The 27,400-nt window shown below is 41.5% G+C and overlaps 1 protein-coding gene across 1 annotated transcript in view; it reads left to right on the forward strand.

The window, feature by feature from the left end:
* The window catches only part of LOC138814313 (calcium-binding protein 39-like), a 52,189-nt gene extending 29,446 nt beyond the window's left edge, over nt 1–22,743 (forward strand). Inside the window, exons 4-5 of the mRNA XM_070003311.1 lie at nt 10,092–10,235; nt 22,536–22,743. Coding sequence (XP_069859412.1) covers nt 10,092–10,235; nt 22,536–22,715 — 324 coding nt within the window. The 3' untranslated portion in view covers nt 22,716–22,743. The remainder of the gene's footprint in view (nt 1–10,091; nt 10,236–22,535) is intronic.
* Nucleotides 22,744–27,400: the final 4,657 nt, after the last annotated feature.

The raw sequence follows: 27,400 nt of genomic DNA on the forward strand, positions 1-27,400 counted from the left end.
TAGGAACATCTTGTCTTCTCAGAGGTCTAGCATTTAATTAATAGCAAGAAACATTATAATTTCAAAGAAGCTTGGTGGAATATTTTATTTCATTGTTGGTATTAGTATAACTGGAAGTTCCATATGTTGGGTCCAGCCACTCATCCCAGTATGCTAAATAAACACCCAAGCAAGGCAAGTGCCAATGGCTCTTGCCAGTAACGCCAGTACTACTCAAGAGATCTTGAGGATTGCAGTTCAAAGTCAGCTCAGGCATAAAATGTCCAGGAGATTCTAATTAACTACTAGAAATGGAGCTGTGGCTCAAGGTAGGACCCTAGTTGAGTGTATCTACTATTGTATCTTCTATGTTTCAGTCATCTGATTGCTGTAGCTTTAGGAACTACTTATAGCAGTGCATTCAGCCACACTATTAGAGGGTCTTCAGACATTATTAAACCTTGTGGGGTGTTTTTGTGGTGAGTTTATTTCCAGTCCCAGGCGCTGTCCCTAAGTTTTCCTGCTCAAGGCTGGCACTCTACCAGTTGAGCCATAGCTCTGCTTCTGGTTTTTTAGTGGTTAACTGAAGATACAATCTCATGGGCATTCCTGCCCAGGCTGGCCAGATCGCAGCCTCCTGTTTACTCAGGAGGGTTATAGGTATGAGCACCAGCACTGATTTTAGAATAATGTTGCATTTTGGAAACTATTCATCCATCACTATAAAATGTTTTGCTTTATTTTTTTATCTTGGCAGAACCTGGGGTGGTTGTTTTATTTTCTGTGTGTTATATGTGTGTGTGTGTGTGTGTGTGTGTGTGTGTGTGTGTGTGTGTGTGTGTGTGTGTGCTCACGTGTGCACGTGCATCTCCCAGTACTGGGGGCTGAACTCAGGGCCTTGGCTTAGGTGCTATTCCTTAGCTTTTTTTTTTTTAATTTTTTTATTGTAAAGATACTATACAGAGGGTTACAGTTACATGGGTGAGGTAATGAGTACACTTCCTCTTGAACATTGTTACCCCCTCCACTGTTTTCCCCCTACCATCCCCTCCCTCCCTCCCTTCCCCAAGGTTCTTTTTTTTTTTTTGATTGTGATTAAGTGATTACTTAATTTCCGGAAATTCACAGTATTGTGGAATAATGATGCTCATTTAAAGTCACAAGTTCATTTTAACTTTCCTGGAGCAAATTGTCTATCACAGTCTGTAATATATAACGGTGTTCATATGTTATATACCATATATGTGATCAGCAGCATGGGGATATTTAGTAGTGGTTCAACCAGATGAGTGGGAGTTCTTTGTTTCTTAAGTCCTGTTAGTTTTGTCGTATCACCTAACATTTTGGATTTAGCATCCACTTATCAGGGAGACCAGGTACTGTTTGTCTCTTCATTCTTGGCTTATCTCGCTCAACATGATTCCTTCTAGCTCCATCCATTTCCCTGCAAATGCCATTATTTTGTCATTTCTAATGGCTGCATAATATTCCATTGTGTATAGATACCACAATTTTTGGATCCATTCATCTGTGGTGGGGCATCTAGGTTGTTTCCATATCCTACCTATTGCGAACAGTGCTGCAATAAACATGGAGGTGCACGTGTCCTTGTATATTGGTTCCTGTTGTTCAGGGTAGATGCCTAGAAGTGGTATGACTGGGTCGTAAGGGAGGTCAATCTTTAGCTTTCTAAGGACCCTCCAGACTGCTTTCCAAAGTGGTTGTATGAGTGTACATTCCCACCAGCAGTGTAATAGCGTTCCTCTTTCTCCACATCCCCTCCAGCATTTGTCGTTGGCTGATTTGTGGATGTGGGACATTCTGACTGGGGTAAGGTGGTATCTCAGGGTTGTCTTTATTTGCATATCCTTCACCACCAGGGATGATGAACATTTCCTCATGTGTTTCTTTGCCATTTTTATTTCTTCATTTGAGAAGTCCCTCTTTAGTTCCCTTGCCCATTTAGTAATTGGTTTGTTAGGTTTGGGAGGGATTAGTTTTCTTGAGTTCCCTGTATATACAGGATGTTAACCCCTTGTCTGATATATTGCTGGTAAATATTTTTTTCCCAATTAGTTGGTTGTCTTTCTAGCTTAGTTGCGATAGATTTAGCTGTGCAGAAGCTTTTTATTTTAAGGTAGTCCCATTTGTTGAGTCTCTCTCCAACTTGTTGTGACCCTGGGACTCTGTTCAGGAAGTTCCTTCCTGTGCCTATTAGTTCAAGTGTCTCTCCTACTCTGTCCTGCAGTAGTTTCAGAGATTCAGGTTTAATGTTAAGGTCTTTAATCCATTTTGAGTTGATGTTGGTGCATGGTGATAGGCTGGGGTCCACTTTTAGTTTTCTGCATGTGGCCGCCCAGTTTTCCTAGCATGAGCAGTTGAAGAGGCTGTGTTTCTTCCATTGTATGTCTTTGGCTCCTTTGTCGAATATCAGCTGGCTGTAGGCCTGTGGATTTATTTCTGGATCTTCTATTCTGTTCCATTGGTCTTCGGGTCTGTTTTTGTGCCAGTACCATGCTGTCTTTGTTATTATAGCTCTGTAGTAGAGTTTGAAGTTCGGCATGGATTGCCCTCCCATATTGTCTTTATCCCCTAGAATTGTTTTGGCTATTCTAGGTCTTTTGTTGTTCCATATGAATTTTTGGACTGTTTTCTGTATTTCAGTGATGTACGTCATTGGGATTTTAATAGGAATTGCATTGAATTTGTATATTAGTTTTGGAAGTATTACCATCTTTACTATATTAAGTCGGCCTATCCAGGAGCATGGGAGGTCTTTCCATTTCCTAGTGTCTTCTGCAATTTCTTTCTTTAACTTTTTATAGTTCTCATTAAATAGTTCTTTTACATCTTTGGTTAGGTTAATTCCTAAATATTTTATTTTTGGGGAGGTTATTGTGAATGGGGTTGCTCCCTTTATTTCCCTCTCTTCCTGTACATTATCAGTGTATAGGAAGGCAACTGATTTTTGTGGGTTTATTTTGTATCCTGCTATTTTGCCAAAGTGATTTATGATTTCTAAGAGTTTGGGGATGGAGTTTTTGGGATCGTGGAGGTATAGTATCATGTCATCTGCAAAAAGGGATAGTTTAACTTCTTCTTTCCCTATGCGGATCCCTTTAATGTCTTTTTCTTGCCTTATTGCCCTGGCTAAGGGTTCTAGGACTATATTGAAGAGGAGTGGAGACAGTGGGCATCCTTGCCTTGTTCCTGATTTTAGGACAATTGCTTGTAGCTTTTCCCCATTAAGTATAATATTGCCTATTGGTCTGTCATAAATGGCTTTTATTGTTTTTAGAACTGTTCCTTCTATTCCTATTTTTTCCAGAGCTTTTAGCATGAATGAATGTTGAATTTTGTCAAAGGCTTTTTCTGCATCTGTAGCGATAATCATGTGATTCTTGACCTTGGCTCTGTTGATATGTTGGATTACATTTATTGACTTACATATGTTAAACCATCCCTGTGTCTCTGGGATGAAGCCTACCTGGTCATAGTGAATTATTTTTTTTAATGTGTTTCTGGATTCTGTTAGCTAGAATCTTGTTAAGGATCTTTGCATCTGTGTTCATCAAGGAGATTGGCCTGTAATTCTCCTTTTTGGTTGGGTCTTTGCCTGGTTTGGGGATGAGTGTGATATTGGCTTCGTAGAATGAGTTTGGGATAGCTCCTTCCTTCTCTGTTTCTCTGAAGAGCTTGAGGAGTATGGGTATTAGTTCTTGTTTAAAGGTCTTATAGAATTCTGCTGTGAATCCATCTGGTCCTGGGCTTTTTTTTGTTGGAAGATTTTTGATAGCTTCCTGTATCTCATTATAGGATATTGGCTTATTTAATTGGTTAACTTCTTCTTTGCTCAGTTTGGGCAACTTGTATTTCTCTAAAAATGCATCCATTTCTGCCTGATTTTCTTCCTTTAGAGAGTATAGCTTTTGAAAGTAGTCTGTTAGAATTGTTTGGATATCTTGGGTACGTGTTGTGATGTTTCCCGTGGCATCCCTAATCCTATTAATATGGGTTTCCTCTTTTCTTTTTTTAATTAATCTAGCCAATGGGCCATCAATTTTGTTTATTTTTTCAAAGAACCAGCTTTTTGTTCGGTTTATTTTGGTTATGGTTTTCTGATTTTCTAATTGGTTAATCTCTGCTTTTAATTTGGTTATCTGGCTTCGTCTAGTAGCTTTAGGTCCCATTTTTTCTTGTTTTTCTAGCTGTTTTAATTGCAACATGAGATTATTTACTTGGTCTGTCTCCATTCTCTTGATGTGGGCACTGAGGGCAATAAATTTGCCCCTCAGGACTGCTTTTGCTGTGTCCCACAAGTTTCTTTGTGAGGTGTTTTCATTTTCATTGAGTTGTAGGAAATGCTTTATTTCTTCTCTGATCTCTTCTGTTATCCAGGCATTGTTAAGGAGTGTGCTGTTCAATTTCCATGTATTAGAGAAATTTCTGCGGTATGCTTTGTTATTGAGAGCTAGCTTGATTCCACTGTGGTCAGATAGGATACAGGGGATTATGTCGATCCCTTTGTATTTGCTTAAGTTCCTTGCATAAACTATGATATGGTCTATTTTGGAGAAAGTTCCGTGAGCTGCTGAGAAGAATGTGTACTGTGTTGTTTTAGGGTGAAATACTCGGTAGATGTCAGTTAATTCCGCTTGCAGTATGGCCTCTCTTAATTTGGTAGCTTCTTTGCCAATCCTCTGGTTGGTAGACCTGTCCTTTGGTGAGAGTGGTGTGTTAAAGTCTCCTAGTATTATCGTATTGGGATCTATTTTATTCTGTAAGTTTGAGAGCATTTGTTTGACATATCTGGGTGCACCAATATTTGGGGCATATAAGTTGATGATGGTTATATCCTCCTCTTGGATTGTTCCCTTTATTAATATGTAGTGTCCGACCTTGTCTTTCTGTACTGATTTTAATGAAAAGTTTATTTTGTCAGATATCAGGATAGCTACACCTGCTTTCTTACTGGGGGCGTTTGATTGGTAGATCCTTTTCCACCCCTTCACTCTGAGTTTGTTTGTATGTTTGGCTGAGAGGTGGGTCTCCTGAAGGCAACAGATGGATGGGTCTTGTTTTCTCATCCAGTCCTCAGTTCGTTTTCTTTTAATTGGCGAATTCAGCCCATTTATATTAAGAGAAAGTATAGAGAGATGCATTGTTCTCCCTGCCATTCCATTTTCCTAAGGTTTTCTTCTTTCCTTTCCTTCTGTGCTTGCTCAGTTAGACTTTGAGTAACGCCTGTTTGGGGCAGGCCCCAGTTCCTGGCTGCTTTCTTCAGGTTGTGTCCCCCCTCTTAGAATTCTTTGTAATGCTGGCTTAATGTTTATGTATTCATTTAGTTTTTCTTTGCTATTAAAAGTTTTCAGTTCTCCATCGAATGTGAATGCTAGCTTTGCCGGGTAGATCAGTCTGGGTTGGCAGTTATTGGCTCTCAGGGCTCGTATGGTGCTTTCCCTGGCTTTTCTTGCATTCATTGTTTGTGTGGAGAGATCTGCAGTAATTCTTATTTTTTTCCCATTGTAGTATAGCTCCTTCTTCATTTTTGCTGCATGCAGGATTGTTTCCTTATTATTCAGATCTATCATTTTTACTATAATGTGTCTAGAAGTGTTTCTCCTGGGGTCTTGCTTGTTGGGTGTTCGATAAGCTTTTGTGATGTAGTTAAGATGGTCGTTTTTGAGGTGGGGAAAATTTTCATTGATTATATTGTTAAATAGGTGTTGCATTCCCTTGCTCTGGAATTCCTCACCTTCGTCCACTCCAATTATGCGAAGGTTAAATTTTTTAGCATTATCTGCTTGCTCTTGAATATCCCTTTGGTTTAATTTGAGTGATTTTTCCATATCTGTCACTTTTTGGTCCAGTTGGTGTATTCTGTCTTCTGTATCTGACACTCTACCTTCCATTTCATTCACTCTGTTGACAGTGGCTTCTATTGTGGTTTGCATGGAGGAAATGGGTCCCTTTATGGATTCAATGTTGGTTCTCAGAGTACTGATCTCACCTCTCAATGAGGTATGCATTACCTCTAATTTGGCGTTTATCTCACTTCTTACTGAGGTTTGTGCAGCTTCTATTTTTGCATGCATCTCTTGTTTGATACCCTGTATCTCTTTGGATAGTTCATCCTTGTGCTCTTTCAATTTCTGATCAATTTCTCGCTTTATTTCTTGAGTCATTGCCTCCAGCAACCCTTGGAAGTAGCCTTTGTCTTCCATTCCTGCTTTGCTCCCACTGGGGCTCTCCCCTGTGTGGCTGCTGGCTTTTGAGGTGAGCTTGCTGTCCTGGGTGGTAGTAAACCTTGTGATTTTTCTCTGTGATTTTCGCATGGAGGTTCAGGAGACTGCTCTTCAATTTTGTTTTGGTGTGTCTGTCTTTGCTTGGTTGCTGATTCTGTATTGGTAGAGAGAGTCTGTGCCTGATCTGGGTTCTGTTGGGAGCCTATTTCCAGCTGCTATTCTGACTTACTTAGGATTCTCAGCTCTCTGCTGTAGATTGCTGGCAGTTCCCGCCTTTGGAAGGGTTGAGCAGCCTAGACTGCTTGTGTTTGCTCCTACGGGTGCTCTTGTGAAGAACAGATGCTCTGGATGCACTCTCCCAAATACTGGAGTCTGCTATGGGCTCCTGATGTGTTTTTGTTTGTTTGTTTGGGGCTGGTTGTGGGCTTGAACTCTAGGTTTGGGTGCTGTCCCTCAGCTTTTCAGCTCAAGGCTGGCACCCTACCGTTTGAGCCACAGCACCACTTCTGACCCTTTTTGCTTTTATGATGCTGAGGAATCAGATCCAGGGCCTCATACATCCAAGACTATCACTCTATTGCTGAGCCGCCTTAACAGTCTGAGATCCTGCTTACTATCAGGTGCTGGCAGCCTGTGTTGCCCAATTCCCAGTCTAGGGTATATGGGTGGAGTTTTGATGGGGTTTGGGCTTCTCTTGTCCTGGGCCTCCAGGTCTTTTGTTGTCACAGGCGTGCTTCCCGGGGGAGTGTTGTTTCCTGGTTTTCTCCCCTCTGTTGAGGCGTATGCTCAGCTTTTTACTTCAATTGGGAGGAGTTGGTTGTGTTGTTCAGGCACCGGATCCCGGGCCTGGTTCCGGCCCCAGCCTGGAGCGCGCTTGTTAGGCCTGTGCTAATGTGTATACCACCTAGGTTATGCAGCCTGGAGCGCACTCGTTAGGCCTGTGCTGATGTGTATACCACCTAGGTTATACAGCCTGGGGGACACAGTTCAAATTTCTTCTACTGTTGGTAGTCTTGACCCAGGGTCGCTGTTCCTGGCTTGGGCATTTAAGCTCCCTTCCAGGGGTGCTCTTGCTCTAGCCTGGCCAGCTGAGTGTGCTCCACGGGCTGGTGGAGCTCTCAAACAATTCCCAGTTTTAGTGGGTCCTGTGGTCCGGGTGTTGGGGTAGGGAGTCTAGGTCAGGGTCTGGGGATTCCCTCCAGCTCTGGTCTCCCTTGAGGGATACACTTCCCCTGTGGGGTACTCACCCTGGAGCTGGTTGTTTCTGTGTGGTGTAGGTCATCAGTTGTTGTTGCAATCCGGGCTGGGTTGGGCGGTGGTGGCTCTGTGTGATTCTTTTCTGTCTCTGCCTCTGTCGAAGCTGTCGGGTCAGGAGTGTCCACGCTCAGGCAGCTTCTTCGCGGTACCTCTGGGGCCCGAGTGGCCCCGCCGGGTCGTTGCGATGGTGATTGGGCGGGTGGGTGGTCTGCAGACAGGTCCCTTTGTCGCGCTGCTGGCGCTGGCGCCGAGCGGCTTTGGCGGGATGGAACCTCTCTGCTCGGGTGGAAAGTGCCGGATCGTTGCGATCGCGATCAGGCGGGCCGCGTGGTCTGCCGACAGGTCCTTTTGTCACGCTGCTGATGCCGAGTGGCTTTGGCGGGATGGAGCCTCTCTGCTCGGGTGGAGAGTGAGGGGTGGGGGTGGGATCCTCGTGGAGACTCCCGGCTGGTAGGTTTCTCTGTTCCTGGAGATCTGCTGTTCTGCAAACCAGTGCCTGATGATCTGAAAGCGGCCCCCTGTGTCTCTGCTGTGTCTCTGGGGCTCCCGCAGCCCCCGCCGGGCCGGCTGGCCGGCGGCTTGGCCCACTGCCGAGCGGCCAGTAAAGGTTGGGGGAGGGGTCTTCGCTTTTCTCTGTTCTGAAATTCTTCTTTTCCTCTTTCTTTTTTTGTTATTCTCTGCCTCTGGTTTTTCTCTGAGTGTTCGTCTTTTTGTTGTTGTCGGTCTCTTGGGGAGATTAAGCGTTGGAACTCGAACTCTCTTTTTGGTTGGAGAGAGCTGTGGCGTTTCCCTACTGCCCCGTCACCATCTTGGTCCCCCCCACTCATTCCTTAGCTTTTTTGCTCTACTACTTGCCACAGCTCCACTTGCAGGGTTTTTTTGTTTTTTGTTTTTTTGTAGTTAGTTGGAGATAAGAGTTTCACAGACTTTCCTGCTCTGGCTGGCTTCTTTTTGGTTGGTCATGGGGCTTGACCTCTGGGCCTGGGTGCTGTCTTGAGCTCTTCAGTTCAAGGCTAGCTCTCTACAACTTGAGCCACAGTGTCACTTCCAGTTTTCTGATGGTTTATCAGAGATAAGAGTCTCACAGACTTTCCTGCTGGACTGGCTTTGAACTATGATCCCCAGATCTCAGACTCGTGAGTAAGTAATGTTAAAGGCATGAGCCACTGGTACTCAGCCTCATTACTGATGTTTAAACTTTGGGTTTCACAGTTGATAGTTACTACTGCCACTTGAACTACGACCCCTAGCCCTAGCTTCCCCCCCCCGCCAATTTATTTATTTATTTATTTATTTATTTATTTATTTATTTATTTATTTAACAAAAACTTCCTATACACTAGGCTTATAATCCTACCTACTTGAGGGGCAAAGATTGGAGGATCATGGTTCAAGGCCAGACTGGGCATGAAAGTTCATAAGAGTCCATATATATCAACTAATGACTGAGCATGGTGGTACATGCCTGTTACCACAGTTACTGGGGAAGCATAAGCAGGAGTATCGCAGCCTAGGCTTAGTTTGTGCATAGGCATAAACTAAGATTGAACTTTGAAAATAATTGATGCAAAAGGGGCTGTAGGTTTAGCTCAGGTGATAGAGCATCTGTTTGCCAAATATGAGGACCTAATTAACACCCAAAGAAAGAAGGAAAAGGAAAGGAGAAGAAAAAAGATTTCCTACACTTAAATATGGATATGGTCAGGCACAGTGGTACATACCCATATTCCCAACACTTAGGAGGCAAAAGCAGGAGGATTTTAGTTTAAGGCCAGCCTGAGCTAAGTCTCAAAAACAAACAAAAAGGACTGGGAAGGTAGCTCAGTGGTAGAGTGCTTGCCTTGCATGCATGAGGCCCTGGGTTCGATTCCTCAGCACCACATAAGCAAAAAGGAAAAAAGCTGGAAGTGGTGCTGTGGCTCAAGTGGTAGAGCTCTAGCCTTGGGCTGAAGAACTGAGGGATAGTGCCAGGCCCAGAGTTCCAGCCCCACAACTGGACTCAAAAACAATAACAACAAACAAACAAACAAACAAACAAACAAAAATCTTGATATGGATTCAGGTCAGTGATTTCTCCCCCTCCCTGTGTTAGATCAGCTTTTATACTTAGTCAAGGAAGTGATGGGTAATTGTAGAGTCAGTATTGTTATCCCCATCCTGCCTGAATGCCTATGGAGTAACATATTGTTGTGAAGCAAGATAATTCAAAGAAGAGATAAAAAAGTTTATTTCTAGTTATCTCTTCAGCAGCAATGACTGGCTAAACACTTGCATTAAGCTTAAAGCTTAAACTAATAAGAACTACAGTTTTTATACCTGTTCTTTTTGTTTCTGGCATTTGGCTTTGTATTGCCCAGACTGGTCTGGGCTCTTGGGCTCTTGTGATCCTCTCGCCTCAATCTGTCGAATAGCTAGGGCCATAGTTATATACTCTACCCTGGCTTATACCTGTTCTTTAAATAGATACTTAAGGACTCTCCCTAAGCTTTTTTTTTCTTCCTGATACCATTGTTACATTTCTTTGTTATGGTTGAGTGAGAAAAGAGTGAGGTGTATTGAGTAATAAAAGTGATTATAAGATAATGGCTCTGACCTTGAGTTTTCTTGTAGCTGCTAGGTGAACTGATCCTAGATCGTCACAACTTCGCCATTATGACCAAATACATCAGCAAGCCAGAGAACCTGAAACTCATGATGAACCTCCTTCGTGACAAAAGCCCCAACATCCAGTTTGAAGCTTTTCATGTCTTTAAGGTAAAGTATAAGGCATTTTCTTCCCCCAGTTGCAAATGATAAGCTTTCCCTACTTTGTACATTCCTTTAGGCATGAGTGGAGAATAAATAGGTGATCTTTGTGATATGGATGACTTGGATGAAATTCTAGAACTATTTCACATCTCCAAAAATTTTTTCTTTTAAATATTTATTTACTGATTATTATCTTGCACTGGTTTAATTGCATAAATTCACTAATTCACATCTCTAAAGTTTTCTCTTTTTAGATATTTATTTACTGATTGTATTCTTGCACTAGTTTAATTGCATAAATTCACTACTTAAGTACTGCCATTAGGTTAATTTGCCTCTTACCATTACATATGTATTATAAATTCAGAGAAATTTCCTATGCAGTGACCTGATCTCAAGGAGCCTACGAAAATTAAGTGATGGCTTTCAAATTGAAAATCACTGAAAGAAATGAGGCTGTGTCTGCTGTTGAAGGTCTCCAGTACTCACCACACCAGCTAGATGGAAATACCAGTAAAGCTGACCTTTGTGTCTTATACTGAGCTCAGGGCTTCTTTTGCTTCTAAGAAAAAAACTTCAGGATTTCCCTCTGAGAGAAATAAGTCACCATCTTCCCAAAGTTGCTGAAACTACCAGAGATTAAGGTAGAGTCTAGGTCCAGAGTACAGGCTTAGAACACTGCTTAAGACTGGTACTCAACCACTTGAGCCACACCTTCATTTCTAGCCTTTTGCTGGTTAATTGGAAATGAGTCTCACACACTTCTCAGGCTGGCTTTGAACTGCCTTCCTCAGAAGCCTCCTGAGTAGCTAGGATTACAGGTATGAGCCATCAGCACCTACCCCTCAACACTTTTTTTTTTGTAAGTGGGGCTTGAACACAGAGCCTGGATGCTGTCTCTGAGCTCTTTTGCTCAAGGCTAGCACTCTGCCACTTTGAGCCACGGCACCACTTCTGGTTTTCTGGTAGTTAACTGGAGATAGAGAGTCTCACAGACTTTCTTGCTTGGGCTTGCTTTGAACCATAACCCTCAGATCTCAGCCTCCTTAGTAGCTAGGATTACAGGAATGAGCCACCAATGCCCAACCTCAACACCTTTCTAATGAAGGGACTGTAGAAGGAAGGCTGTGGGCCATGTCATCTAATCTCCACAGAAGTGACCCTGTCATTTGAGATAAGAGCAAGCTTCATATAATACTGTGCAAAACTACAGTGTTATGGAAGGATTCAGTGGGTGGTTAAAATAGAAGTAACCTGCTTCCATATTCAGATCAGAATTCGGATCCCCTAGTCACTGGACAGCACAGGAACATTTAAAAATAATGGATCACTTGTTTCTTTGAATGTGCGTGTAAATTGGTCCTACCCTGTACCCTAACAGTGTTCCTTCCACTGAAGCATGACAACTCAGTTGTCTACATTCCAAAAATAATATTTTGCAATTTTAAAAAAGTAACAGCTGAGCCCTAGAATTTTTCAGTTCTTTATTAATAGTTTTTCTCCCAAAGTACCTCTTATAAAGGTGCTAAAAATGTGGTACATAGTACAAAGACAGTACTGTGTTTGCTGTGTTATTAGTAGCTCGTTTTCATTAGCTTGCCATTAAGGTGAGGAATTCCAGTAAGATGCCATGTCATGTGCTCTGTAGCTCCACCAGCAGGGTAGGGTATGATGCGAAAGGCCTCCATAGAAATCAGAAGACCTATATTGTCTTGCCTCAGTTGCTCAGAGAGTATCTGTCTAGAGCTATTTCCTCACTTGTAGAAACAGCAGTAAAATCTAAAGTCTAGTTTTAAATAGTGGTGATGAGACCTGTGTCACTGTCAACTGGATTGCCCAGAGATGACTTAGACCAGCTATTAGCTGATGTTCCCCCATTCTTTGCCCTAATACCCTCTGTAAGTAGCCAAGGATCATGTGTCTTTTTCCATCAAGCCCTGTAGGGGGTAGCCAGTGGAATGAGGCTCACACTCAGAGCTACTAGACCCCAGGCATAGCCAATGCCAGGAATGGTCCTGAGTATACAGCACCATTTTCTCAGATCTCAGCCATTGCCACAAAAGCCTTTAGCATGGAAGCAAGAACCCCTGTCCAGTTTCTTTGAAATACGAAAGCCAGCCTAAAACTTCAGCTAAAAAAAATATGTGGTGCAGGATCAGTCCTAAACCACTGCAGTGGTTTGTGCTTATAATCCCAGCTACTTGCAAGCATTATCTTTTTTAATCCTCTCAACTCAATGAAGTTTTGGCACTGAAGAAGATGAAATACTAGTACATGTTGCATCATTGGCTGAGCTTTGAAGACATGCTGCAAGGCCAAAGACTGTCACACATAGGATTTCATCAGCATGAAATTTCTAGACTAGGCAAAATTCTGGGGGTAGAAAATAGATTAATAGTTGCCAGTGTTGGGGAATGAGTTGGGGCCTTTCTCTCATCATGCTTGAGGACTCCCTAAATCACATTCTGAAGCATGTTATATAAACTTAGGGATGCAGGCAATTTAGAAAGGACTCACATGCAGTTCTAGTAGTTAATCTTGTTTGGGGCTTTGCAAAGACTTTTCTGAGTAACTGAAGACAGCACAGCACCAAGAAACAGTTCTGGACCAGAAATCTAGTTCCCACAGCTGAGTGGAAGTGTGTCCCATGGTCCATAGCAAGCTCTGGCTGATTTCCAGCAGCCCACTACTCACAGGCAAGCACTCTGCACCTGGGCATAGCTGGCTTTAGTGAGCAGCTGTCTTTACCTTCAGAGTTCAAGAGTTCAGAAGAATAGAATATTTCAGAACTTGAGAACAAACAGCATTGTCTGATGTGGATACTCCAGGGTATAGGCTTAAGTAGAGTTAATCTAATGAGGCTAGTCTAAAACTCCACAGAGGCCTGTTTCCATTAGGAAACAGGCAGGCCTAGTTGTCCAATATAGCTCCTTTTTTTCTTTTTAAGAAGTATTGTTGTGAGTTATTTATGTAGTTACCACAAAATGCCAGGCAATTTTTAGACAGAACTTCATGGCAACTCCCTTGTAAACAAATGCTAACCAGAAGAGGCTGCTTGGCCCTGTGTATGATTTCCTAACATACTAATAGGTATTATGTAAATACCAGGCATTTGGGATAGCAGTGTAAACAAGCCTGAATACTCTTTTCTTAGTAAGTAATAATTTTAGTTTATTGCAATAAAAGTTATATAAGAAAATTCACTATATTATTAATTGCACATCTTGAATTGCACAATTCAGTAACATTTAGTATACTTAGAATAGCATGTAACCATCTATACTATGTAGTGCCAGAATATTTATCACCCCAAAAGGAACTTCTGTACTCATTAGGCAATCCCTCTCCATTTTCCCTTAGCCCCACCAGCCCCTGGCAGCCACAATCTGCTTCCTGTGTCTATGGATCTACCTGTTTAGGATAACTTTGTATAACACAACCAACTCCACCATAATCAGTATATCATCCCTTTTAATGGCTATATAATATTCTCTAATAGAACTCTAGTCATCACTTGATGAATATTTAGGGTACAGAATAATTAGAGTACAGAGTTTTTATTAGAACAAATAGTTTCATTTTTCTAGAAAGAGAATTGTTCAAATGTTTTACAATCCAATGTTTAACTTCTTTTTTTTTTAAATTTTATTTTATTTTATTTGAGAACATACTGTACAGAGGGGCTACAATTACATGGGCAGGATAATGCATACATTTCTTACCAAGCATTGCAGCCTCCTCCTTTGTTTACCCTTCACCTCCCTTCCCCGCCTCCCCCCTCCCCCCACCCAATTATACCCCCCTCCCCCCCCCACACCGACATTGTAAAGCTGGTTTTGACATGACATTTTGTACTTCTCATTGTTGCAACAGGTCCACCTGAATCCTTAAATGACTTGTTTGTCCCTATCTCCTCCACATGTTATACTGACATCAAATATAGTGAAAGCGGGGGTTACACTGTGGGGGAGGGACATACAAAGCAACAAAGAAATCATCTTATAAATGCCTTAGAAACACATGCATGAAAGAAACGAAAACATTAAAATACATATTTAAGGGTTCGTTTTCCTAACATCACATTATCTGACCTTTTCCGCTTGACTCATACCTATACTAGATATTGCAAATAAGGGAAACCATGGGACCTATGCTTCTTTGGGCCTGGCTTACTTCACTTAATATAATTTTTTCCAAACCTTTCCATTTCCTAACAAATGGGGAAATGTCATTCTTTCTGATGGAGGCATAGAATTCCATTGTGTATAGATACCACATTTTCTTGATCCATTCATCTACTGAGGGGCATCTGGGTTGGTTCCATATCTTAGCTATGGTAAATAATGCTGCAATAAACATAGTTGTGCTGGTAGCTTTAGTGTGGTCTTGTTTGTAAACATTTGGGTAAATGCCCAAAAGTGGGATTGCTGGATCATAGGGGAGATCTATGTGAAGTCTTTTGAGGAACCTCCATACTGCTTTCCAAAGTGGTTGAACAAGTTTACATTCCCACCAACAATGAAGTAAGGTTCCTTTCTGTCCACATCCCCTCCAGCATCTGTTGTTGTTAGAGTTCTTGATTTTTGCTGTTCTAACTGGAGTGAGGTGATATCTCAATGTTGTTTTGATTTGCATTTCTTTTATGGCTAGGGATACAATAAAGGCTGTATATGACAAACCTACAGCCAGCATTATACTCAATGGTGAAAAACTAAAGCCATTTCCTCTTAACTCAGGAACAAGACAAGGATGCCCACTCTCTCCACTTCTCTTCAATCTAGTATTAGAATGCCTAGCTACAGCAATAAGACAAGATGCAGACATAAAGGGGATCCAAATAGGGAAAGAAGAAATAAAACTCTCCCTCTTTGCAGATGACATGATCTTGTATTTAAAGAATCCCATAGACTCCACTCCCAAATTACTCAAGCTGATTCAAAACTCTGGCAAAGTAGCAGGTTATAAAATTAACCCCCCAAAATCAATGGCTTTTCTATATGCCAACAATGAGAAAAGTGTGGCTGAAATTAGGAAAGCAACTCCATTTGTAATAGCCCCACAAAAAATAAAATACCTAGGAATTAACTTAACCAAAGAAGTGAAGGACCTCTATGATGAAAACTTTAAAATCTTGAAAAAGGAAATCAACACAGAACTTAAAAAATGGCAAAACCTCCCATGCTCCTGGATTGGAAAGATTAACATCGTGAAAATGGCAATACTTCCCAAGGCTATCTACAAATTCAACGCGATACCTATCAAAATTCCACCCTCATTCTTCAAGGAAATAGAAGAGGCAATCCAAAAATTCATATGGAACAATAAAAGACCCCGAATAGCAAAAACGCTCCTCAACGGAAAGAACACTGCTGGAGGAATATCAATACCAAATTTCAAACTCTACTATAAAGCCATAGTAATCAAAACAGCTTGGTATTGGCATAAGAACAGACCTCAGGACCAATGGAATAGAATTGAAAACCCAGAAATGAACCTACAGACCTATAGCCATCTAATCTTCGATAAGGAAGCTAAAACAATAGAATGGAAGAAAGACAGCCTCTTCAGTAAATGGTGCTGGCAAAATTGGTTAACTACATGTAGAAAACTAAAGCTAGATCCTTATATATCACCCTGCACCAGAATCAACTCCAAATGGATCAAAGACCTTGAAGTCAAAGCAGACACTCTGAAAACATTACAGGATGGAATAGGAGAAACCCTAGGTCTCCTTGGCTCAGGCCGAAATTTTCTGAATAGAGACCCGGAAGCTCAACAAATCAAAGAAAGGTTGGACAAATGGGATTGCATAAGATTGCAGAGCTTCTGCAGGGCAAATGACGTAGCTGGCAAGATCAATAGAAAGCCCACCGATTGGGAGAAGATCTTTACTAGCCATACAACGGACAAGGGTCTCATATCTAAAATATACTTGGAACTCAAAAAATTAAACCCCCCAACAACAAATCCTCAAAGAAACAACTGCCCAATAAATAAGTGGGCGAAAGACTTAAAGAGAAGCTTCTCTGAAGAAGAAAGAAGGATGGCCAATAGACACATGAAGAAATGTTCAACATCCCTAGCCAATGTTTAACTTCTAAGGAAATGCTAGACCTTTTCACCAGGAGGTACACTATTGTACATTCACCCCATCAAAGTAGAGATTCAAATTTTTTCTCATCCTCACACTTGTTGTTCTCAGGTTGTTTTTTAAAAGTGTAACAATCCAAGTGTAGTTCTTTTTTGTTTGTTTTTTGTTTTCAGTCCTTGAACTCAGGGCCTGGACAGTGTCCCTGAGCTTCTTTTGCTCAAGGCTAGCACTCTACCACTTGAGCCACACCACCAATTCTGGCTTTTTCTGTGTTTGTGGTACTGAGGAATTGAATCCAGGGCTTCATGCATGCTAGGCAAGCACTCTACCACTAAGCCACATTCTCACCCCTTCAGTGCAGTTTTCATTTACATTTCCCTTATGACTAATGATCTGAGCATTAGTCCATGCTCATTGGCTATTTGTGTATCTTCTTTGGAGAATTTTTATCCTAGTCCTCTGCCCCTTGGATAGGTGGATTGGTCTTTCTGTTGTTGTCAGAGTTATAGATAAAAGACACTGATCACATGTGTAATTGACAAATATTTTCTCACATTCTCTGGATTTTTCTTATTATTCTAGTATCCTTTGATACATAAAAGTTTTAAATAGTGAAGTTGAATTTATTATGCTTGTGCTTTTGATGTTTTATCTAAGAAGTCATTACAAAGTCCAAGTTTATGAATAGTAATATTTTTCTCTAAAAGTTTATTAGCTGTTATATTTATGCCTCTGAGGCATAATAATATAGTCTGTAGACTATATTATGCCTATGAGGCATAAATATGAGGTAAAGTCCCAGCTTCATTTTTTTTCCCCTCTTTCCCACTTTTTTTAAACTGGTTCTTTTGTGTTATTGTTTGTTTATTTTGTTTTCTTTTGATTTTGTGTTTTCTTTTTTGGTACTGTGGACCAAACCCAGGATGTTGTACTTTCTAGGCAAGCACTTTGCCACTGAGTTACATTCCAACCCTCCCACTTTTTTTATTAGCATCAACTAGTTATGCAAGGGGGGTTCATTTTGATGTCCTTATATATAGTATACCTTGATCAGACTCACCCCCTTCATTATTCTCCCTCAAACTCCCTTCCCCCAACTTTTTTTTTTGCATGTGGATTTCCAAGTGTCCAGTGTTTATACTTTTATCATAAAAGGATGTTGAATTTTTCCAAGGAAACTCTGAATTGAGATGAAAGTGTAGTTTTTATTCAATTAATAGACTATATAAGTTTCCTGGGTGGCCATAACAGAGTACCACAGACTCAGTGGCTTAACTCAACAGAAATTTATTCTCTCACAGTTCAGAGGCCAGAAGACCAAGGCTAAGGTGTTAGCAGGGTTGGTTTATTTAGGAGGCTGAGAAAGAATCTTTCCTTGCTCTTTCTTAGCTTCTGAAGGTTGACAACAATCTTTGACATTCCTTGGCTTGTGGATAAATTACTCAGTTCTCTACCTCCATCTTCATGTGATTTTTCTCCTCTTTACAGCCCTATATGTCCCTATGCACAAAGTTTTCGATCATGTGTGTGTACCAGTGGTTGGATTGGGGCTCCCTAAGTCAGTATGACCTCAGCTTGACTACATCTATAAAGCTACTATTTGCATAGGAGGTACTGAAAGGGTTAGGATTTAAACATTTATTTTAAGGAATATGACACTAGTACTTGTGGTGTTACACTGATTTTCTTATGTGGCCACCTTTATATTTCTGAAGTAAACCCCACCTGGTCATGGTATATAATCTAACATGCAACTGGCTTAGTTTACTAGTATTTTACTGAGAATTGTGCTGAGGATTTTAGTATGGCAGGACTAAAATAGAAAGAAATGAAAACGAAAAGAGAAACATTTCCTGCTTCCCATTCAGGAAGTGGGAGTAAATAGATGCTGGGTTTTGCATTTTTATTCATAAAGGATATCACACTGTAGTTTTCCCTTGTCGAACTTCACTATCAGGGTACAGCTTGCCTCCCAGAGAATAAGCTAGGCAATGTTCCTTCTTTGAGGATGAATTCAAGAACATTAGTGTTAATGTTTCTTTGTGTTCAATAGAAATTTACTGATGAAAGTCATCTTGGTCCTGGGTTTTCTCAGTTAGGAGTTTTTGATTACCAATTTGATCACTTCTCATAGGTCTATTCAGATTTTCTATTTCTTCTTGAAAAGTTTGGCCATTCCAACAGGTTATCTAATATGATGGCTTACAGTTGTTCATTGTGTTCTCTCATAATCCTTTTTTGTTTCTGTGAGATTCTTCAGTTCTGCTTTTAGTAATAGGAATCTTCTTTCATTTTTTTCTAAATCAATCTAGCTAGAGGCTTGTTGAACTGATGATGTGGCTCAAAGGGTAAAGCACCCAGCTTAGAAAGGAGAAGCCCCGAGTTCAAGCCTCAGTACTCTAAACAAGTAAAAGAAAAAAGATTTGTCAATTTGTTAATATTTTTTAAAAAGATAAACTCTTAGTTTCATTTCACTCATTCCATAGTTTTTATCTCCTCTAATTTGTTTGTCTCTGCTCTAATCTTTCTGTTCCCTTGTCTCTCTGTGTTTTTATTTCATTTTCCTTTCTTTTTTTCCCCATTCCATTAAGTTGTAAAGCTAGCTTTTAGATCTGTGCATTTACAGCTTTAAGCTTTCCCTCCTGTCTTTGTACATCTCTTCAGTTCTATGTTATTATTTTTATTTTCATCTGTCTCCAAGTATTTTCTAATTTCCCTTGTGACTCATTTGTCCAAAGGTTGTTTAAGAGGACTCAGGCTGTTTAGAAGCTTTATAGTTCAAAAGATGAGAAGTCAGTTCCTTTTTGTCCTTTCATAGTTCTAGACCTGCTAGTCAGAAATCTTCAGATTCCTTTCTTTCCCTGCCCGACTTGGCCTGGCTTCAGGTTGGGTTTAGCCTAAGTAAGCAGCAAGGACTGCTGGAGATTATTCCATTGTGAGTCGTTAAAAACCACAGAGACACACAGCCTTCCTAGGGAGTTCTCAGTACTCCTCAGCATTTACTGAGTGAAAGCCCCAAGGCTTTGAGGAGAAAAACAGAAACAACACGAATTAACAGACAGTATTCATATCAGAAAGAAACTGGCTAGAAGTACATTAATTAAACAAATTGAGCATGAGAGAGTTGGAGGGTTTTATTCCCAATTCACTAGCTCATTTGGCAGATGCCATGGTTTTTGTGTGTCATCCTGGGGCATGGACTCCGAGTCTCAAGCTCTTGCTTGGTATTTGTGCTCAAGACTGGCCCTCTACCACTTGAGCCATACCTCCATTTTAGGCTTTTTGCTGATTACTTGGAGATAGGACTCTCAGAGATTTTTATGCCCTAGCAAGCGATCCTCAGATCTCAGCCTCCTGGGTAGCTAGGATGAGAGGTGTGAGTCACAGAGCCTGTGCCCAGCAAATGACATGGTTTCTCAGAGTGCATAAATGCAAACAAGCATACTGGGGGTGGTCCCATTTTCAGGCCTCATTAGTTCTGGGAGCCAAGCTAGGTCACCTAACTCCTACTCACAAGCCCTGTGTCTGGCACAACAATAATACACATATGAGAATGCATGTAGTGTTCTCATGAAGCCTCCTCATAGTTAGCTGGTAGGTTTTTTGTTTGTTTGTTTTTTGCCTTGAACTATTGGCTTGAACTCAGGGCCTGGGCGCTATCCCTGAGCTTCTTTTGCTCAAGGCTAGCTCTCTACCACATAAGCCACAGAGCACTTCCAGCTTTTTTTCTGTTTGTGTGGTTCTGAGGAATCAAACCCAGGCCTTCATGAATGCTCTATTCCCAGCCTCCTAGCTGGTTGCATCTTAAACCCATTTTCCAGATGAAGAAACTGCGGTACAGAGAGAAGAGGTTTATAGGGTTATACAGCTAATAAGCAATCATGCCGGGGTTTGGACCCATGAAGTATGCCGCAGATTCCATACTTCAACCATAATGTCATTCAGTCAAGTCTCTTGACTTCATTATGCTATGGTTTCCTCTGTGTGTGCACGTACATGCACACACACACAGACACACAGACACACAGACACACACACACACACACACAGTACTAGGGCTTGAACTCAGAACCCCTTGCTTTTTTTGCTGAAGGCTGGTGCTCTACCACTTGAGCCACAGCTCCACTTCTGGCTTTCTGATGGGCAGGAATCTCGCAGACTTTCCTGCCTGGGCTGGCTTCACATCTTGATCCTCAGATCTAAGCTTAATGAGTAGGTACGATTACAGGCATAAACCTCTGGTGCCCGGCAATTTCCCTATTTATTTACAAGGGCAATTGTTACTATACCTCAGGGCTGATGAAAGTGATTTCCTAAGATCAGTGAGTGAGACCTATGAATAGGCAGCACAAGGCCATGTACACAGTTGATGAGGACTGTGTGGTGGAGTTGTGACTAGATCAAGATCAGTTGCTTCACCTCAGTGCCACACATCTGCATACATCAGTGACAGCAGGCCTTAGGAGACTGTGGGATGTGATGCTGAGACATTGTATCCCCCAGCACATCCTCAGCCAGTGAGATAGAGGTCCTCTTGTTTCTGACTAGTGAAGCTTGAGCTCAGAAGTTGAAAGGATTTACCACTAATAAGCTAGATAGGTGCAGTCCGGAAGCTCGTAAGCCCCATATGTTTTAAACTAGAGCTTGAGAACCTAGGCTGCAGTTTCTAAGCTCCCACACTCCCTGCAGCTGTGTTCCCAAGGCCCCTGTCTATGCCCATCTTGGGACTTCCATTGGTGCAATTTCATGGTCCTGGAATACTTTCTATTTTGCCACATGTAAAAATGTTCTCCATGGCTGGGCATCTAGTGGCTCATGTCTGTAATCCTAGCTACTCAGGAGGCTGAGATCTGAGTATCATGGTTCAAAGCCAGGCAGGGGAGGAAAGTCTCTTTTAAGTCTCTAATCTCCAATTAACTACCAGAAAACCGGAAGCAGCACTGTGGCTCAAAGTGGTAGAATGCTAGCCTTGAGCAAAAAAAGCTCAGGGACAGCACCCAGGCCCCGAGTTAGTTCAAGACAACAACAAAAGGCTCTCCATAACTCATAGACTATCTCTTGCATACCACCTACCTTATGAGCCCTCCTTTTCCAAACCTGCAAGCTTACACCCTGGCCAGCACCTGGGAGCCTCACACCTCCCTCATTGATACTTTGTCCTTTTGGAGTATTCTTCACACATACTAGGGTGGAAGAACCCTGAGGACTCAACCTCACAGGCCCCAGCACCCCATAGATCATCCCCATCACAATGGGTTCTCCATAGACTGTGAATTGCTGTCTGGAAGAGGAGCTAGGGCACTAGGAGCCAAGGTACCTTTGATGTTTACATTGGTAATGGTAATTAGGGAATGTGTCCATCACAAACTAGTGCATCAATCCACCCTACAGTTTGAGTTCTTATGTCCTATTATAGTTCTTACTGTCTTTTATAGTGTAGCAAGGTTATTTTGTTTGCAATGTTGGAAATTGAACCCAGCACCTCACACATGTTAGTCAAGTACTCTGCTGCTGACCCTACATCCCTGGACCTTAGCTTATTAGTCTTAAGATTGTGGTTTCAACCACAAGTAAACATACAATCTTATGACACATTATTACTGAGTAGGGCTCAGGTGAGCTGACTAGTTGTTATTATTATAGTCCATAAATCTAAGAAAAAAGAAAATAGAACCATTTGTGGAGAGAGGGAAGGTAAGAGGGAGACCATTCACTTGAGAATATCACCCATTCAAAACAATAAATTATGGAAAGATAGGCAATAATGCTATATGCTGTTCATGTCTACATGCATATTAAGTGGGAGGACGGTCAAAACTGCCAGATGATAGCTGGCAATGGGGGGGGGGTGAGGGGGGATAGGGCAAGAAAGGTAGAAAGCAAAAGTTTCATTTCATTTATGATGCTTTATTTCATTAAGAAGAGAGGCAGGCAGCAAAATCTGTTCCCAGTTTCTGTGGTGAGTATATTGGTATCTGTTATTTTCTGTGTAAAAGATTTTATAGTTAAAAACAATTATTTAAAATGAAAACAAGGTAAAAGGTAAATAGGTTCACAGATGACTCTGCTATGCTCCTGGCACACTATCAAGGAGGTGTGTAGGTGAGGTGGTAGACTGTCAGGGCTTTCTGTGCATGTGTAATCTGTGTATGCATGGAACGTAAGTGATCCCTGTGTGGGGTCCTATGCTAGGAGTTGTTTTCCTCTTGTTGCAGGTGTTTGTGGTCAGTCCTCACAAAACACAGCCAATTGTGGAGATTCTGCTGAAAAATCAACCCAAACTCATTGAGTTTCTAAGCAGCTTCCAAAAAGAAAGGACAGACAATGAGCAGTTCACAGACGAGAAGAACTACTTGATTAAACAGATTCGCGACTTGAAGAAAGCAGCCCCATGAAGCCCCACCACTGCCTGCCACAGCCATTTGTCTCTCTCACTCTGTTTGTGTAATATCATTTTAGAAAGTCATTGTTCTTAGGAAGGCTTGGGAGGTGCCTGGTTTTTCTCAATTAATTGTTTGGGTAGATGGGATATAAACATTTGAATGAAGAAAATTAATCTAGAATAATATATTCATTTTAATCAAATGATTATGTGAAATCAGAGCTATTAGGCATTTGACAAAAGCAACTTTGAAGTCATAGAGCTGAACCCTGGGCCACTAGGTGCTACCAAAGGGTAGTGGTGGCACTCTGCGTCCTGAGGACTAGGGTACAGAGTGAAGAGGTGAGGAACGTCTACGCCCATCTGCACTTCCACAGATAGATTTCTTAAGGCACTGACTATCCTGTGTATCCTTTTGCTCCCTACCCGATACCTTCTGACTATAATTAGTCATTCCTAATTTCCTGAATTCACTTCCTAGCTCACTTTCTACTCACCATCCCACATTCCATCCCACCCAGACAGGCCCACGGTCTCTACACTGCAGTGGATTCAATGGGAACAACTGAGGAGGACAAGAATGGGTTATCATGGCCACAGGGCCATAGAAGAACATGAGGTATAACCTGCTCATGAGAGAACCAGGCAGGTGGTTTAACATAGTCATTGTGTTTGACATCAACTTCCGGATAATTGTAATAATCTCTCATAATTGTGTAGGGATCGTGTGTTTTAGGAGTAGGAATTATTGCATTGTGTGGCAGCAGGCACAGACAGGCCGAGGCAGATACAGTAGGGGATTTCTACCAATATGGTGACGCGGACCTGGAAGGGATAATGACTTGTACATGAAAAAGTTCTCAACAAGCTGTCATTCTATAGCTGTTCATCAAAATCTTCAGTAAAAAGTTGTTAAAAATCTAAAAAAAAAATAAAATTGGTACATTCTGAATATACTCTTGCATACTAGGATAATTAAGGAATTAATTTGTGTTGCTTTAAACTACATGAGAGAACCAAAAATCAAATTTTAAAAGGTCATGGCTTGTTTTCAGACAGGAAATACACATAAAATGAAATTTTAAATCTTTTTATAAGACCTTAAAGGTATGGTTCCAAGTCTTTTTTTTACTTTTTTTTTTTTTTTTTTTTTTTTTTTTTTTTTTTAGTAATTATCTATAAATCATGGGTTGTTGCCTTATGTTGCCTCAGTTTTTACTATACTTTGGTACTATGTTCTTTTTCCCAGCCATTTCTCTATCCAGAGACAAATGTGTTCCCCAGGATCAATGCCCTTTGTAGGTTTTGTACCCTTTGGTTTTGTTGGTAGGTTTGTTCCCTGGTAGGGTGTCTCTTTAGGCTGGGACACAGGAGTGTGGCATCTGGGTCCAGTATAGAGCCTACAGCAGAAGACGAGAGTGGGCCATAACTCACCTCACAGCTCTGGGCAGGGCCAGCTAAGGAGGATCAGCTTCAGCCCCTAATGACCTGCATTCTTCAGTGCTAATGTCAGATTATCTTTATGACATTTCCCATAGCCTACTTATTTGATGAAAAGAGATGAATGTAAACACTAAAAACCAAAGTGAAATAACCACTTGAAATGGATTCGGTGGCTTCACAGGGTTCCATAAGATGAAATACATGTTTTCAATTGGAAATGAAGGCCTTGTTCTAATTTTTTTTTAAATAAAACACTTTATTAGCTGGGCACCAGTGGCTCGCGCCTATAATCATAGCTACTCAAGAGGCTGAGATCTGAGATCTGAGCATGACAGTTCAAAGCCAGCCTGGGCAGCAAAGTCTGTTAAGACTTATCTCCAATTATCCACCAGAAAACTAGAAGTGGTGCTGTGGCCAAAGTGGTAGAGCACTTGCCTTAAGGTGAAGAACTCAGGGACAGCATCCAGGCCCAGAGTTCAAGCTCCACAACCAGTTAAAACAACAAAAATACTTTATTTCCTCTAAGCTTGAATCAGCTCTTCCTAGCATCCCCTTTACCTAGCTCCTATACCTGTCAAACAGAAAATCAGAGTCTCAGACACACTAGTTGAAGTAGCTGGGAGCTTTGTGTAATATTTGTATATTAACTCAAGAGGGAGTAGGAAATTCTAAATTTATTTGCACAAAGATCACTGTAAATATTGTGAGAACTGAATTCTAAAAAGGTCATATTTAATAAGGTATTTCAAAGCACACATTTAAATAAAGACTGACTAAATAAAGCAGGTATCATATACTCCAGTTGGTTTCATTCCTCTGTCTGGGTTGTGGGGCTGTGTCCTGTCATTGTGTCACGTACGTAAGACCCCAGGTTGGAGGGCCTGGTGCTGAGGCCCCCTGAGGCCTCAGGAACACCAGCCGTGGATGTCACATCTAAGCTATAACTGCTCAGAACCTCCATGTCACAGCTGAGGACATGGAGAGTCTGAGTAGTTTACTCCAGATCTAGGGTAGGACACACTGCATAGAAACCCATGCTGGCCTAAGGCCCAATTCCTGCTCTTTTTCCTCCACCATCACAGGCCTGTGAACTGGAAAAGGTCAGGGTGTTGGGAGCTATGTGGTGCTCTCCCTTGTTGCTGCCTGAAAGGTTCCAGGCCGTCAGGGTGCCAGAATAAAGCCAGTAAGGAACTGAGATCATAATGTTCTTGGACAAAGCTCTTGCCCTTAAAGCCAGGCATCTGCACTTGGAGAAGAGGCTGTGAGTACACCTCTCTTGAAAATGCCAGGCTCCCAGCCTCGAGTCTTCTCATCCTTTGTTGGCTCTTGGGAGCAAGTATATACCCAGGGAAGGCCTCCATAACTAGCCATGCTGGTTATACTGAACCTTTCCCATGAGATGCAGCTGCTGTGAGCCACAGTACCCTCTGGAAATTACACAGGAATTTCATTAGAAAAAATACACAGGGAATGAAATTTAAAACCACTAGAACTGTTTGTAATGTGAAAAGACAATTGTTTCATTTACAGACCTTGCTAGTATAAGGATACGATTTTATGAGTTTTGTATCTTTTACTGTTTTGTCCAAAAGAATACTAAATGTGGACATGAATAATCATCTTTTTGTGAGTGTTCTATCAGAAGGTTTTAAATATTTTAGAATTGACGGATAAAGGTCTGAAATATGCATCATAAAGAGGAGATCCAGAAAAACTAGAGTTCATGCGCCTATGAAAATTGAAAAGATTGAAGATGGATATGTTTTTTTGGGGGGTAGTGTTGGTATAAGTTTGAACACCATAATTTCAGACCTTTTTGCTTTCATCATTTTTTTATACTTTGGGGCTGTCCTTGGACTACACTTTTCCTACCCATTCCTCCTTCATAGCTGGAATGACAAGCTTCTTGGCTGATCTTAAACCCGGATCTGATCCTTGCATCTCAAGTAGCTGGAATCATAGGCATGAGCCAACCATGCCCATCTATGATTTGTTTTTGCAATATAGAAAATGCTAATATGTCGCTGCCATGATTAAAGCAAAGCAGCATGGAACAATGAGCCTGGCCTGTGCTGAGCCTGAGCAAACATCTCAGTCAAGTCTCCTGTTGGTGGAGATTGAGAAGCCTCTGAAGGGCTGAGTAGCTAGCTTGTCCTGACCAAAAAAGCCTGCAAGAGAGGCAAGACTTAGGGTCAAAATGCAAGTTCTGGGATCCAGGTTGCAAGTCCAGGCTATGGTTCTCCAACCTTCTCCACTCTTCCCCCTAAGGGAGGCCAATTCCTCACAGCCTGAGAAAAAAGAGGGAATCCTGGATGCCAGTTGTAGAGAAAAATCTCCAAATGGAAATATTTCAGAATGCTGGAGGAGTTGACTTTGTTGTTGTCTGATGTTTAGAGATTAAATTTGACCTCTGTATAGGGTGGATCATTTGAGCTTGAACTTCTCCGTCATCTCTACAGAGGCAGGAATTTCAGGCTGTAATTCTGCACCTGCTGTATTTCCTTGACCTGCTTTGTCAGTCAGCAAGCATATCAGTGGCTTCAATTTCCTGATAGAACAAATGACACACAGCCAGCTTCTCCTCATTTCATGTTCAAGCAGCCCAGGGCGGCTGAACACACATGCAACCAGTTCCTCCCTAGTACTCCCTCCTGTTGGCCAGACTAAAGTCTTGGTCACAACTCTCCACCATCAGTAATTCAATGCAATATAACCAGCACGAGATAAATCACCTATAAAACGTAGTGACTGGGTCACACGGGCCTTTTAGGAAATGTGTGTAAATGACATAATTTGTCTTTCAGGAAAGACTGGAAAAAATAAGATTGCCTAGTTTTAGTTCTTAAGTTTAAAACTAAAAATAGCCAAAATAAGTGCCACTCATTTATTCACTTATCTACTTATTCACTTATTCACTTACCCCATATCACCCCCATCCCCTCCAACTCCCCTTGCGGTTGGCACTCTGAGTGTCAATGGCACACCCAGAATTCCAGGTCTTGGAAGACTGAAGCACAAAGATCACACGTTCAAAGTCAGCTTGGGCTATATAGTGACACACACACAAAAAATCACACACACACACACACACCAACCCTAACTCACTATAGAGCATAAGGAGTTATATAAATGTTCTCCACTCAGTACTATGTCACACATACTCTGCACAGAAGAGAGCATGTGGACAAGTCCTCCAATTGTCCCTACCTTTTTACCTTCTATAGGACATCTGCTCATAAGAAATTTATGCCAACA

This window comes from Dipodomys merriami, unplaced genomic scaffold (genome assembly GCF_024711535.1).
Source record: "Dipodomys merriami isolate MVZ:Mamm:240054 unplaced genomic scaffold, mDipMer1.0.p SCAF_6, whole genome shotgun sequence".
Lineage (NCBI taxonomy): Eukaryota > Metazoa > Chordata > Mammalia > Rodentia > Heteromyidae > Dipodomys > Dipodomys merriami.